The following is a 13,422-nucleotide window of genomic DNA, read 5'->3' on the forward strand; positions in this document are numbered from 1 at the left end:
GGGAGACAGAACATAGAGACTCCTAACTCTGGGAAATGAACTAGGGGTGGTGGAAGGGGAGGAGGGTGGGGGGTGGGAGTGAATGGGTGATGGGCACTGAGGGGGGCACTTGAGGGGATGAGCACTGGGGGTTATTTTGTATGTTGGCAAATTGAACACCAATAAAAATAAACTTATTATATATAAAAAAAGAAACGACAAATACCCACCACTTGTTTCGACATGGATGGAACTGGAGGGTATTATGCTGAGTGAAGTAAGTCACTTGGAGAAGGACAAACATTATATGGTCTCATTCATTTGGGGAATATAAAAAATAGTAAAAGGGAATAAAGGGGAAAGGAGAGAAAAATGAGTGGGAAATATCAGTGAGGGAGACAGAATATGATAGAATCCTAACTCTGGGAAAAGAACAAGGGGTAGTGGAAGCGGAGGTGGGAGGGGGTTTGGGGTGACTGGGTGACGGGCACTGAGGGGGCACTTGGCGAGATGAGCACAGGGTATTATGCTATATGTTGGCAAATTGAAATCCAACAAAAAATATACAAAAAAGGAAAAAAGAAACTGGGGCTTAACTAGTAAGAATAGATATTAAAGTGGTTGGTTTAATATAATAGGAGTATAAACATATTGGCCATTCTACATGGAATCCCTCTGCAGCAAGGCCAGCTTATTTACATCTCTCTTCTGTCCAGTTGCCTCCATCAATAGCCACAAGGAAGAAGGTCTTATCCCCTCTTCAGACAAAGCCAATCAGAACATTTGTCAGGAGATTATTAGAACTGACTACATCAACTCCATGTGCCCTGGATATCTCTAAGTATGCTGCGATAAGGGAGGAAGGTACTTGGGGTAAGTCAAAGTTTAAGAACACTAAGTAGGGCTTCACTCAGCCTTCATAATATAAGCATTTAGAAATTAATTTTTTTGGGGGGGGCACCTGGGTGGCTCAGTTGGTTAAGTGTCTGCCTTTGGCTCAGATCATGATCCCAGGGTCCTGGATCGAGGGCCACATCAGGCTCCTTGCTCAGCGAGGAGTCTGCTTCTCCCTCTGACCCTCCTCCTGATCATGCTCTCTTTCTCTCTCACTCAAATAAATAATAAATAGTTTGATCAGCAGCAGCAGCTCCTCCTCCCCAGTGACCCCCCCCCGTGGGTCCCTCCCTGGCTGTGGGAGAGACCGAGGTAGAGGGAGGGGAGGACACAGCACCACGCCGGCCGCACTGGGACCTTCGCCTCGTCCTGCTGGCTCCTCACCCTCCAGGAGAAACATGGCAGATACTCTCAGTGATACCTTGAAGAAGTTGAAGATAACAGCTGTTGACAGAACTGAAGATAGTTTAGAAGGATGCTTGGATTGTCTGCTTCAAGCCCTGGCTCAAAATAATATGGAAACGAGTGAAAAAAATCCAAGGAAGTGGAATACTTCAGCTGTTTGTAAGTCTGTTGATTCCACAGTCTTCCTGCACAGCCAAAGTAGCTAACGTCATAGCAGAAGTAGCCAAAAATGAATGTATGTGTATTCCATGTATGGATACTGGATTGACTTCACCATTGGTGCAGCTGCTAAATAGCAAAGACCAGGAAGTGCTACTTCAAATGGGCAGGGCTCTGGGAAGCATATGTTACGATAGCCATGAGGGCAGAAGTGCAGTTGATCAAGCAGGTGGTGCACAGATTGTAATTGACCATTTAAGGTCACTGTGCAGTATAACAGATCCCACCAATGAAAAGCTCTTGACTGTCTTTTGTGGTATGCTGATGAACTACAGCAATGAGAATGATTCCCTTCAAGCTCAGCTTATCAATATGGGTGTTATACCTACCCCAGTGAAATTACTGGGCATCCATTGCCAAAATGCAGCTCGTACAGAAATGTGTCTTGTTGCATTTGGTAACTTAGCAGAACTTGAGTCAAGTAAAGAACAGTTTGCCAGTACGAACATTGCTGAAGAGCTAGTAAAACTCTTTAAGAAACAAATAGAACATGATAAAAGGGAAATGATTTTGGAAGTTCTTGCTCCACTGGCAGAAAAATGATGCTATTAAACTACAGCTGGTTGAAGCAGGCCTGGTAGAGTGTCTACTAGAGATTGTTCAGCAGAAAGTGGATAGTGACAAAGGGCATGATATTGCTGAGCTCAAAACCGCTTCAGATCTAATGGTTTTTCTACTTCTTGGAGATGAATCCATGCAGAAATTATTTGAAGTAGGAAAAGGTTTTAGTTTTGTTGACTGTATCCTTTGCTGTGCAAAACCTTCTTATTTGATGAAGTCCCAATAGTTCATTTTGGCTTTTGTTTCTTTTGCCTTCGTGAATGTATCTTGCGAGAAGTTACTGTGGCTTAGTTCAAAAAAGGTGTTGCCTGTGTTCTCCTTTAGGATTTTGATGGAATCTTGTCTCACATTTAGATCTCTCATCCATTTTGAGTTTATCTTTGTGTATGGTGTAAGAGAGTGGTCTAGTTTCATTCTTCTGCATGTGGATGTCCAATTTTCCCAGCACCATTTATTGAAGAGACTGTCTTTCTTCCAATGGATAGTCTTTCCTCCTTTATCGAATATTAGTTGACCATACAGTCAGGGTCCACTTCTGGGTTCTCTATTCTGTTCCATTGACCTATGTGTCTGTTTTTGTGCCAGTACCACACTGTCTTGATGACCACAGCTTTGTAGTACAACCTGAAATCTGGCATTGTGATGCCCCCAGCTATGGTTTTCTTTTTTAAAATTCCCCTGGCTATTCGGGGTCTTTTCTGATTCCACACAAATCTTAAAATAATTTGTTCTAACTCTCTGAAGAAAGTCCATGGTATTTTGATAAGGATTGCATTAAACGTGTATATTGCCCTGGGTAACATTGACATTTTCACAATATTAATTCTGCCAATCCATGAGCATGGAATATTTTTCCATCTCTTTGTGTCTTCCTCAATTTCTTTCAGAAGTGTTCTATAGTTTTTAGGGTATAGATCCTTTACCTCTTTGGTGAGGTTTATTCCTAGGTATCTTATGCTTTTGGGTGCAATTGTAAAGGGGATTGACTCCTTAATTTCTCTTTCTTCAGTCTCATTGTTAGTGTATAGAAATGCCACTGATTTCCGGGCATTGATTTTGTATCCTGCCACGCTACCAAATTGCTGTATGAGTTCTAGCAATCTTGGGGTGGAGACTTTTGGGTTTTCTATGTAGAGTATCATGTCATCGGCGAAGAGGGAAAGTTTGACTTCTTCTTTGTCAATTTGAATGCCTTTAATGTCTTTTTGTTGTCTGATTGCTGAGGCTAGGACTTCCAGTACTATGTTGAATAGCAGTAGTGAGTGGACATCCCTGTCTTGTTCCTGATCTTAGGGGAAAGGCTCCCAGTGCTTCCCCATTGAGAATGATATTTGCTGTGGGCTTTTCGTAGGTGGCTTTTAAGATGTCGAGGAAAGTTCCCTCTATCCCTACACTCTGAAGAGTTTTGATCAGGAATGGATGCTGTATTTTGTCAAATGCTTTCTCTGCATCTAATGAGAGGATCCTATGGTTCTTGGTTTTTCTCTTGCTGATATGATGAATCACATTGATTGTTTTACGAGTGTTGAACCAGCCTTGCGTCCCGGGGATAAATCCTACTTGGTCATGGTGAATAATTTTCTTAATGTGCTGTTGGATCCTATTGGCTAGTATCTTGTTGAGAATTTTTGCATCCATGTTCATCAGGGATATTGGTCTGTAATTCTCCTTTTTGCTGGGGTCTTTGTCTGGTTTTGGAATTAAGGTGATGCTGGCCTCATAGAACAAATTTGGAAGTACTCCATCTCTTTCTATCTTTCCAAACAGCTTTAGGAGAATAGGTATGGTTTCTTCTTTAAACGTTTGATAGAATTCCCCTGGGAAGCCATCTGGCCCTGGACTCTTGTGTCTTGGGAGGTTTTTGATGACTGCTTCAATTTCCTCCCTGGTTATCGGCCTGTTCAGGTTTTCTATTTCTTCCTGTTCCAGTTTTGGTAGTTTGTGGCTATCCAGAAATGCGTCCATTTCTTCTAGATTGCCTAATTTATTGGCGTATAGCTGTTCATAATATGTTTTTAAAATCGTTTGTATTTCCTTGGTGTTGGTAGTGATCTCTCCTTTCTCATTCATGATTTTATTAATTTGAGTCTTGTCTCTCTTCTTTTTAATAAGGTTCCTAATGGTTTATCTATCTTATTAATTCTTTCAAAGAACCAACTCCTGGTTCTGTTGATCTGTTCCACAGTTCTGGTCTCGATTTCATTTCTGCTCGAATTTTAATTAACTCTCTTCTTCTGCTGGGCGTAGGGTCCATCTGCTGTTTTTTCTCTAGCTCCTTTATGTGTAAGGTTAGCTTTTGTATTTGAGTTCTTTCCAGTTTTTGAACGGATGCTTGTATTGCGATGTATTTCCCCCTTAGGACTGCTTTTGCTGCATCCCAAAGACTTGAACGGTTGTATCTTCATTCTCATTAGTTTCCATGAATCTTTTTAATGCTTCCTTAATTTCCCGGTTGACCCTTTTATCTTTTAGCAGGATGGTCCTTAACCTCCACGTGTTTGAGGTCCTTCAAAACTTCTTGTTGTGATTTAGTTCTAATTTCAAGGCATTATGGTCTGAGAATATGCCGGGGACGTTCCAATCTTTTGGTATCGGTTCAGACGCGATTTGTGACCCAGTATGTGGTCTATTCTGGAGAAAGTTCCATGTGCACTTGAGAAGAATGTGTATTCAGTTGAGTTTGGATGTAAAGTTCTGTAGATATCTGTGAAAACCATCTGGTCCAGTGTATCATTTAAAGCTCTCGTTTCTTTGGAGATGTTGTGCTTAGAAGACCTATCGAGGGGAGAAAGAGCTAGATTGAAGTCACCAAGTATAAGCGTATTATTATCTAAGTATTTCTTCACTTTGGTTATTAATTGGTTTAAATATTTGGCAGCTCCCACATTCGGGGCATATATATTGAGGATTCGTAAGTCCTCTAGTTGGATAGATCCTTTAAGTATGAGATAGTGTCCCTCTTCATCTCTCACTACAGTCGGGATAAATTTTAGTTTATCTGATATAAGGATGGCTACCCCTGCTTTCTTTTGAGGACCGTTTGAATGGTAAATGGTTCTCCAACCTTTTGTTTTCAGGCTGTAGGTGTCCTTCTGTCTAAAATGAGTCTCTTGTAGACAGCAAATAGATGGGTCCTGTTTTTTTATCCAGTCTGAAACCCTGCGCCTTCTGATGGGGTCATTAAGCCCGTTCACGTTCAGAGTTACTATTGAGAGATATGAGTTTAGTGTCATCATGATATCTATTCAGTCCTTGTTTTTGTGAATTTTTCCACTGAACTTCTTCTTAAAGGGGAATTTTAAGAGTCCCCCTTAAAATTTCTTGCAGGGCTGGTTTGGAGGTCACATATTCTTTCAGTTCCTGCCTGTCGTGGAAGCTCTTTATCTCTCCTTCCATTCTGAATGAGAGCCTTGCTGGATAAAGTATTCTTGGTTGCATGTTCTTCTCATTTAGGACCCTGAATATATCCTGCCAGCCCTTTCTGGCCTGCCAGGTCTCTGTGGAGAGGTCTGCTGTTACCCTAATACTCCTCCCCATAAAAGTCAGGGATTTCTTGTCTGTTGCCGCTTTAAGGATCTTCTCTTTATCTTTGGAATTTGCAAGCTCAACTATTAGATGTCGAGGTGTTGAACGGTTTTTATTGATTTTAGGGGGGGGGATCTCTCTATTTCCTGGATCAGAATGCCTGTTTCCCTTCCCAGATTAGGAAAGTTTTCAGCTAGGATTTGTTCAAATACATATTCTGGCCCTCTGTCCCTTTCGGCGCCCTCGGGAACCCCAATTAAACGTAGGTTTTTCTTCCTCAGGCCGGCGTTTATTTCCCTTAATCTAACCTCATGGTCTTTTAATTGTCTGTCTCTTTTATCCTCAGTTTCCCTCTTTGCCATCAACTTGTCTTCTATGTCACTCACTCGTTCTTCCACCTCGTTAACCCTCGTCGTTAGGACTTCTAGTTTGGATTGCATCTCATTCAGTTGATTTTTAATTTCTGCCTGATTGGATCTATATTCTGCAGTCATGAAGTCTCTTGAGTCCTTTATGCTTTTTTCTAGAGCCACCAGTAGCTGTATAATAGTGCTTCTGGGGGATCCCTGGGTGGCGCAGCGGTTTGGCGCCTGCCTTTGGCCCAGGGCGCGATCCTGGAGACCCGGGATCGAATCCCACATCGGGCTCCGGTGCATGGAGCCTGCTTCTCCCTCTGCCTGTGTCTCTGCCTCTCTCTCTCTCTCTGTGACTATCATGAATAAATAAATAAAATCTTTAAAAAAAAAAATAATAGTGCTTCTGAATTGGCTTTCTGACATTGAATTGTAATCCAGATTTTGTAACTCTGTGAGAGAGAGGACTGTTTCTGATTCTTTCTTTTGAGGTGAGGTTTTCCTTCTAGTCATTTTGCTCAGTGCAGAGTGGCCAAAACAAGTTGTATTGGGAAAAGGAGATAAAGAGAGAGAAAGAAGGAAAGAAAAGAGAATAAGAAAAAAGAAAAAATGAAGAGAAAGAAAAAAGAGAAGAAAAAGTGAAAGAAAAAGAAAGAAAGGAAAAAAAAGGGTGGGGGAAGCAAACAGAAATCAAAAAGAAAAAAAATCATGGGGAAGTATCTTCTGATTCTGTATACTTTAAGTCCCTTGACTTCCGCTGGAATTTGTCTTGCTGGTCTTCTGGGGGAGGGGCCTGTTGTGCTTATTTTCAGGTGTTAGCACTTGGGGGAGCTGCTCTGCCCCCTGCCTGCTGCAGGGTTCAGTGGAGGCCGCTGGAGGAACAACCGCAGTGGCGGGGCCAGCTCTGCAGCCCTGGATTCAGCTCCCGCAGTAACTACAGAGCTCTCTGTCTGCAGGGCTTGAAGGCTCCGGGGCGGGGCTGCTGATCTGCTCAGCTGGGGGCAATAGCGTCCTTGCTGTCCTGGGCCCTCCCGGCCTCTGCCTATCCCGGGGAGAGGCCGGATCCTGGGCTGTCTCCCGGGCGCCCAGTGCTCCGCGGCCTTCGCTGTTGGATTCACGCTCCCGGCCACGCAGCCCCCTCCGCGGAGCCGCTGCCCGAGCCCCTCCGAGCTTCTCCCAGAGCCGCGCAGTCCCCTCTGCACGGAGCCTCTTCCTCTGCTGGAGCCACCTCTGAGCTGCTCCCGGACTCGCACCCCCTCCGCGCAGAGCCGCCGCCTGAGCCCCTCCGAGCTGCTCCCAGGTCCCGCCGTTCGCGCTGCAGCCCTTAGGGAGCTCGGCGCACTCTCCTGGGTGCGCAGGTGTCTGTTAGTGTCTCAGGGAGCCTGAGGGCGTCCCCGACCCTCCTGGTTCCTGCTCCAACTCCCTGCGACCGCCTTTCTGCCCAGGAAGATTGGTGCAGCTCCTGCTCCTCCGGGACGGGGCTCTCCTGTCCTGGGGACACTCGCCCCGGCCTTAGCCTGGCTCCTCGCTGGGCCCCTGCCCCTTGGATGCCTTTTGTTCTTTATTTCTTTTTTCCCGTGTTCCTACCTTGATAGAAGTGTGAACTCTTCTCACTGTAGCATTCCAGCTGTTCTCTTTAAATCTCAGGCCAAATTTGTAGATTTTCAGGATGATTTGAAGGTTGTCTAGGTAATTTGGTGGGGACAGGTGACTTGGGGACCCTAATCATCCGCCATCTTGCCCCTCCTCCTCCCCTTCTATTTTGAAGGACAACCTCAGAGTAGGGAGTCTTGGAGGTGGGAAATAAGTGATTACGGCTCAGTTTTAGCTTTAGGGGATTGTCCTTGTTCGGTTGGCTTTTCCGTTCTGGAACAAAGTCCTTGAGAACAGCGTGTGGGTCAACTGGCCGGACGTGGGTGTAGTGGACCCAGGGAGTAATCCTGTCGACCTTCAGAGCGGTGGGAGTGGTCAGGATCACGGTGTAAGGTCCCTTCCAGTGAGGTTGAAGCATCCGGTGTTGGTATCTATGCACGTATACCCAGTCACCTGGCCGATATCGATGGGGGTCCGGGGGTGGCCCAGTCTCATAGAGGGCCCTCAGCTTAGGCCACACCTGCTCATGGGTTATGGAGAGACTGTTCTTAAACCTTAGGGTTTCTTCACTGTTGGTAACTAAAAATCCCCTGGTCCAAATTTACCATGTCTCTGAAGGCCTTAACTGAAGAAATGAAATTCACACTCCCATTATTTTTTCAAGGAGTTTATGGGGATCTCCAACTTCAATTTAAGGTTCCCAGGTTCAAAATCCAAGAACTGGGCAATTGCTAACTTTTTATACAACTCAAAGAAACCCCGTTTACATACAATAATCATCCCTTATGTACATACCGACACTTTATACTTCACAAACATTGATAGGCAGAGGAGGAAACTGAGGCGCAGACAAATTACAGAGTGATTTGCCTAAGGTCACTCAGCCAGCTGGTGGCTAGGCCCAGAAGCAAACCCAGCTTTTCCGATTCTGGGGCTTGTCTCCCCATCCTGGAGTTGCCGCCAGTGCTCCCACCCCTCAGTAAGGGGGCATAAGGAGAAAAAGGCAAAGTAGAAAGCCCACCACCAACCATCCCCTGGCGCCCTCTTGCTCCCCCAACTGGGTCTGGGCTCGAGTGGCCAGGAGTGCATTGAGGTACTGCAGCCGCGTGACCTTGATGAGCTGCAGGTCGGAGAGGGCCCTCATGGTGTAGTCAGGACAGTATGCAGACAAGCAAGCACCATCGGCTGGCTCTGGCTGCAGGTCATGGTGGATGGACTGGAGCGAGGACACTGGGGACTGGTGAACCGAGGACGGCGCTGTCAGGGTGGACACTCCGTAGCAGGTGAAGGTTCCGTTCTCGAACTTCAGGCCCTCTTTCCCAATCTCCACCTCAAACCTGCCCTGCAGGATGAGAATGAAATAATCCACTGGCTGGCCGCACTGGTACAGGTAATGGTGTGCAGCCAGACGGTTGCTCTCGTGAAACCTCACTTCTGGTTGACGCTGGGATGCTTCAGCAGGTGCAGCAGGACCTTCTTGGAGATTCGCAGGGGGCTGAATACATCCACCTCTCGAGACGGGAAGTGCTGGGTGGCCAAGAGCAGCTGAGGTGAGATTTTTCACTTTATATTCATCGTCAGACACCTTGAACAAGGAGAATTCCTCTTTTTGCAGGAGAGGAGCACTCAGAGGAGCAGGCTTCTTCCTGACGGTGGCATTTTGGTAGTCCTCAGACTCATCCAGGATCTCAGACTTGATGATCTCCTCAATGACGTCCTCCAGGGTGATGAGGCCCAGCACCTCGTAGAAAGGGTCACCTTCACCCTTGTTGTTCACCTTCTCCACGATGGCCAGGTGAGACTTCCCTCGTTTGAACTCCTCCAGGACGGCGTCCAGCTTGGTGTCGTTGAAGACGAAGTGGAGCGGATGGTTGTAAAAGCAGGTGATGGTGCTGAGCGGCGTGCAGTCTTCGGGATCCACGAAGGTCAAGTCCTTGAGGTACAGCATGTCCACGATGTTGGAGCGCTCCTCCTCGTGCACCGGGATGTGCGTGTGGCCACTCTGTATGATGCTGGCCAGGACGCCGAAGTCCAGCATGAAGCAGTCCTCGAGCGGCGTGAGCACATCCTCCATGGTCCGACAGCGCAGCACGCCCTTGCTGAGGTCACTGTAGGGGCCGCTGCCGCCGCGGGCCAACTCCAACATGCACTCCTGCAGCCGCCCGGGCCGCGCTGCCTTCTCCAGCAGCTGGCCCGCGGGCAGTGCCACCGGCAGGGTCAGCAGCATGGTCAGGCGGCTGAGGAGCAGCGCGGGTGGGGCCAGCGCCAGCACCCAGCGCCCGCTCACGGCAGCTGGCAGCACCTTGCCCACGAGGAACACGAGCCCCGTGCTGCCCAGCACAGAGGGCACGGCGCGCTGCCCGGCCATGCAGTACAGCAGCACCGCCAGCGCCGCCTGCGCCAGGCTGGCCAGCAGCAACAACACGCCCAGGGTGCGGCCGACCCAGGGCCGCACGGGCTCCAGGCACCGCCTTCCCAGGCGTCCCGGCCAGCAGGCCCTCGGGGCAGCCCACCCCCTCGGGGGCCACCCAGGACCAGGAGCTGTTGGCCACGCCTGAGCCGAAGAGGCGCACTCCCACCCCACGTCCTTGTCTCCGTCTTCCTCCAGACTGATGCCCAGTACCCACGGGCCCCACGCAGCCTCCCTGGCGGCGATGCCCTGGCACAGCACTGGCGAGCAACCAGCCTAGACGAGCCGCCGCCGCCATCGCCTGCTGTCCCCTCTCCTTATGTAGACAGTTATGGCAGTTAAAGACACAGTAATACAGACAAGCGCGCAAAACGGGTAACAAGAACACAATAACACAGACAAACATTCCAGTGCGACTGCGGAGACGAAACAGAAGGTAACCGGAAGGGCTGGCAGCCGACCCTCCTTACAGATGAGGACCCTGTCCTCCTTACAGATGAGGACCCTTGTCCTCCTTATGGATGAGGACCTCAGTCCTCCAGGCAGGGGCAAGGGACATCTCCTCAAGACCCCTGGTCGATGGCCCGCCAGCGCGTCCACCTAAGCCCATGCAGACCCAATATATATTGGAATTCCTACAGGTAAAGTACAGTTTAGAGCTCTCAGAGAATATGCGCACAAAAGGTGGAAAAAGTTAAGTGCACTCACCACGCGTGAAACACTCCGGATAGGGTCCTGGAGGTCTCTCCGATCCCGGACGAGCCCCCAAATGTACCCAAGATTGTGAATCCGAGAAACCACCAAGAAGCCGACACCTATGCAAACACACGAGGGTTTATTTACAAGCTCAAGCTTGGGTCCAAGTATACCCGACACAGCGGAGCAGGGACTTGGACCCCCAGACTAAAAGGCATAGCAGCTTTATAGGGACCAGTGGCCAATGGGATACGCAGAAAGTTGCAGTCACGTCGGTCCACACACAGGTGGCTGATTGAATTACATTTTACCCTAAAGTATCCATTTGAACTGGCCTATCACTGAGCCAATTTCCGATTAGGGTGTGCCCTGGGCTTGACTAGGGTGGGGCAGTGCCCTAAGCAATAAGCAGGTCATGTGGGTGTGATACAGGAGGTGGCAGGTGTAGAGTTAGTCCTGCACTGCTTGTCTAGGGGTAGGGGATTTTTGTTAAATTTCCTGGGTCCCACATTAGGGATTTCTTGTCTCTTGCTGCTTTAAGGATCTTCTCTTTATCTTTGGAATTTACTAGCTTCACTATTAAATGTCGAGGTGTTGAATGGTTTTTATTGATTTTAGGGGGGGGTCTCTCTATTTCCTGGATCTGAATGCCTGTTTCCCTTCCCAGATTAGGAAAGTTTTCAGCTAGGATTTGTTCAAATACATATTCTGGACCTCTGTCGCTTTCGGCGCCCTGGGAAACCCCAATTAAATGTAGGTTTTTCTTCCTCAGGCTGTCACTTATTTCTCTTAATCTATTCTCATGGTCTTTTAATTGTTTGTCTCTTTTTTCCTCAGTTTCCCTCTTTGCCATCAACTCGTCTTCCATGTACTCACTTGTTCATCCACCTCGTTAACCCTCGTCATTAGCACTTGTAGTTTCAATTGCATCTCATTCAATTGATTTTTAATTTCTGCCTGATTAGATCTAAATTCTGCAGTCATGAAGTCTCTTGAGTCCTTTATGCTTTTTTCTAGAGCCACCAGTAGCTTTATAATAGTGCTTCTGAATTGGCTTTCTGACATTGAATTGCAATCTAAACTTTGTAACTCTGTTGGAGAGGGGACTGTTTCTGATTCTTTTGAGGTGAGGTTTTCCTTCTAGTCATTTTGCTCAGTGCAGAGTGGCCAAAAACAAGTCGTATTGGGAAACGGAGAAAAAGAGACAGAAGGAAAGAAAAGAGAAAAAGAAAAAAGGAAGAAAAAAGGAAGAAAAAAGGAAAAAAGAGAAGAAAAAGAGAAAGAAAAAGAAAGAAAGGTGGAAAAAAGGGTGGAGGAAGCGATCAGAAACCAAAAAGAAAAAAAAAAAGAAAAAAAACACGGGGGAGTATCTTCTGATACTGTATACTTTAAGTCTCTTGACTTCCCCTGGAACTTGTCCGTCTAGCTGGTCTTCTGGGAGAGGGGCCTGTTGTGCTGATTTTCAGGTGTTAGCACTTGGGGGAGCTGCTCTGCCCCCTGCCTGGTGCAGGGCTCAGTGGGGGTTGTTTACCCCGTGAGGCCACAGGAGGAACAACCCCAGTGGTTGCTGAAGCTCTGGAAACCTGGATTCAGCTCCCACAGGAACTACTCCGTCTGCAGGGGCCTGGAGGCTCCGGGGTGGGGCCGCTGATCTGCTCAGCTCGGGTCAGGAGCGCCCTTGCTGTCCTGGGCCCTCCCGGCCTCTGCCTGTCCCGGGGAGAGGCCGGATCCTGGGCTGTGTCCCGGCGCCCTGTGCTCCCGGTCTGCGCTGTTGGATTCGCGCTCCTGGCCACGCAGCCCCCTCCGCAGAGCCGCCGCCTGCACCCCTCCGAGCTGCTCCGGGTCCCGCCGTGCGCGCTGCAGCCCTTAGGGAGCTCGGCACACTCTCCTGGGCGTGCAGGTGTCTGTTAGTGTCCCAGGGCATCCCCGCCCTCCTGAGGTCCTGCTCTAACTCCCTGCGGGTGCCTTTTCACCCGGGAAGATTGGTGCAGCTCCTGCTTCTCTGGGATGGGGCTCTCCTGTCCTGGGGGCACTCGCCCTGGTCTTAGCCCGGCTCCTCGGGGGATCCTCCCCCTTGGAGGCCTTTTGTTTCTTTATTTCTTTTTCCCCCTCTTCCTACCTTGATAGAAGCATGAACTCTTCTCACTGTAGCATTCCAGCTGGTCTCTCTTTAAATCTCAGGCCAAATTCGTAGATTTCAGGATGATTTGAAGGTTATCTAGGTAATTTGGTGGAGACAGGTGATTTGAGGACCCTACTCTTCTGCCATCTTGCCCCTCCTCCCCTGATTTGGGGACCCTACTCTTCAGCCATCTTGCCCTTCCTTCCAGATTTGCACTTCTTTGATGATGAGTGATGTTATGTTGAGTATCTTCTCATGTGTCTGTTGGCCACCTATATGTCTTTGAGGAAATGTCTGTTCAGGTCCTCTGCCCATTTTTTATCAGATCATTTGTTTTGTTTTGTTTTGTTTGTTGTATAAGTTCTGTATATATATTTTGGATATTAATCCCTTATCAGATATGTCATTTACCAATATCTTCTCCCAGTCATTGGATTGCCTATTCATTTTGTTGATGATTTCCTTTGCTGTGCAAAATCTTTTAATTATGCTGTAGTCCCAGGAGTTCATTTCTGCTTTTGTTTCCCCTGCCTGAGGAGACAGGTCAATAACTATATTGCTGAGGTGAAGAATATATTATTATCCCCATTTTACAAATGAGGAAACCAAGGCTCAGAGTAAGAGACCTTTTTTTTAACAAACACTATTTTATTACTTAAAAATAC

At 47.7% G+C, this 13,422-nt stretch overlaps 1 protein-coding gene and 2 pseudogenes across 1 annotated transcript in view; 1 reads left to right on the forward strand and 2 right to left on the reverse strand.

The window, feature by feature from the left end:
• Positions 1–1,231: 1,231 nt before the first annotated feature.
• LOC140600488 (rap1 GTPase-GDP dissociation stimulator 1 pseudogene) lies at positions 1,232–2,284 on the forward strand (annotated as a pseudogene).
• Positions 2,285–7,766: 5,482 nt separating this feature from the next.
• On the reverse strand, positions 7,767–10,237 carry LOC140600489 (metal transporter CNNM3 pseudogene; annotated as a pseudogene).
• Positions 10,238–10,502: 265 nt separating this feature from the next.
• LOC140600491 (rap1 GTPase-GDP dissociation stimulator 1-like) overlaps positions 10,503–13,422 on the reverse strand; it is a 76,303-nt gene continuing 73,383 nt past the window's right edge. The window contains 1 exon segment of the mRNA XM_072768765.1: positions 10,503–10,574. Within this exon segment, the coding sequence (XP_072624866.1) occupies positions 10,503–10,574 (72 nt within the window).

This window comes from Canis lupus, chromosome 11 (assembly GCF_048164855.1).
Source record: "Canis lupus baileyi chromosome 11, mCanLup2.hap1, whole genome shotgun sequence".
In the NCBI taxonomy this organism is placed as follows: Eukaryota; Metazoa; Chordata; class Mammalia; order Carnivora; family Canidae; genus Canis; species Canis lupus.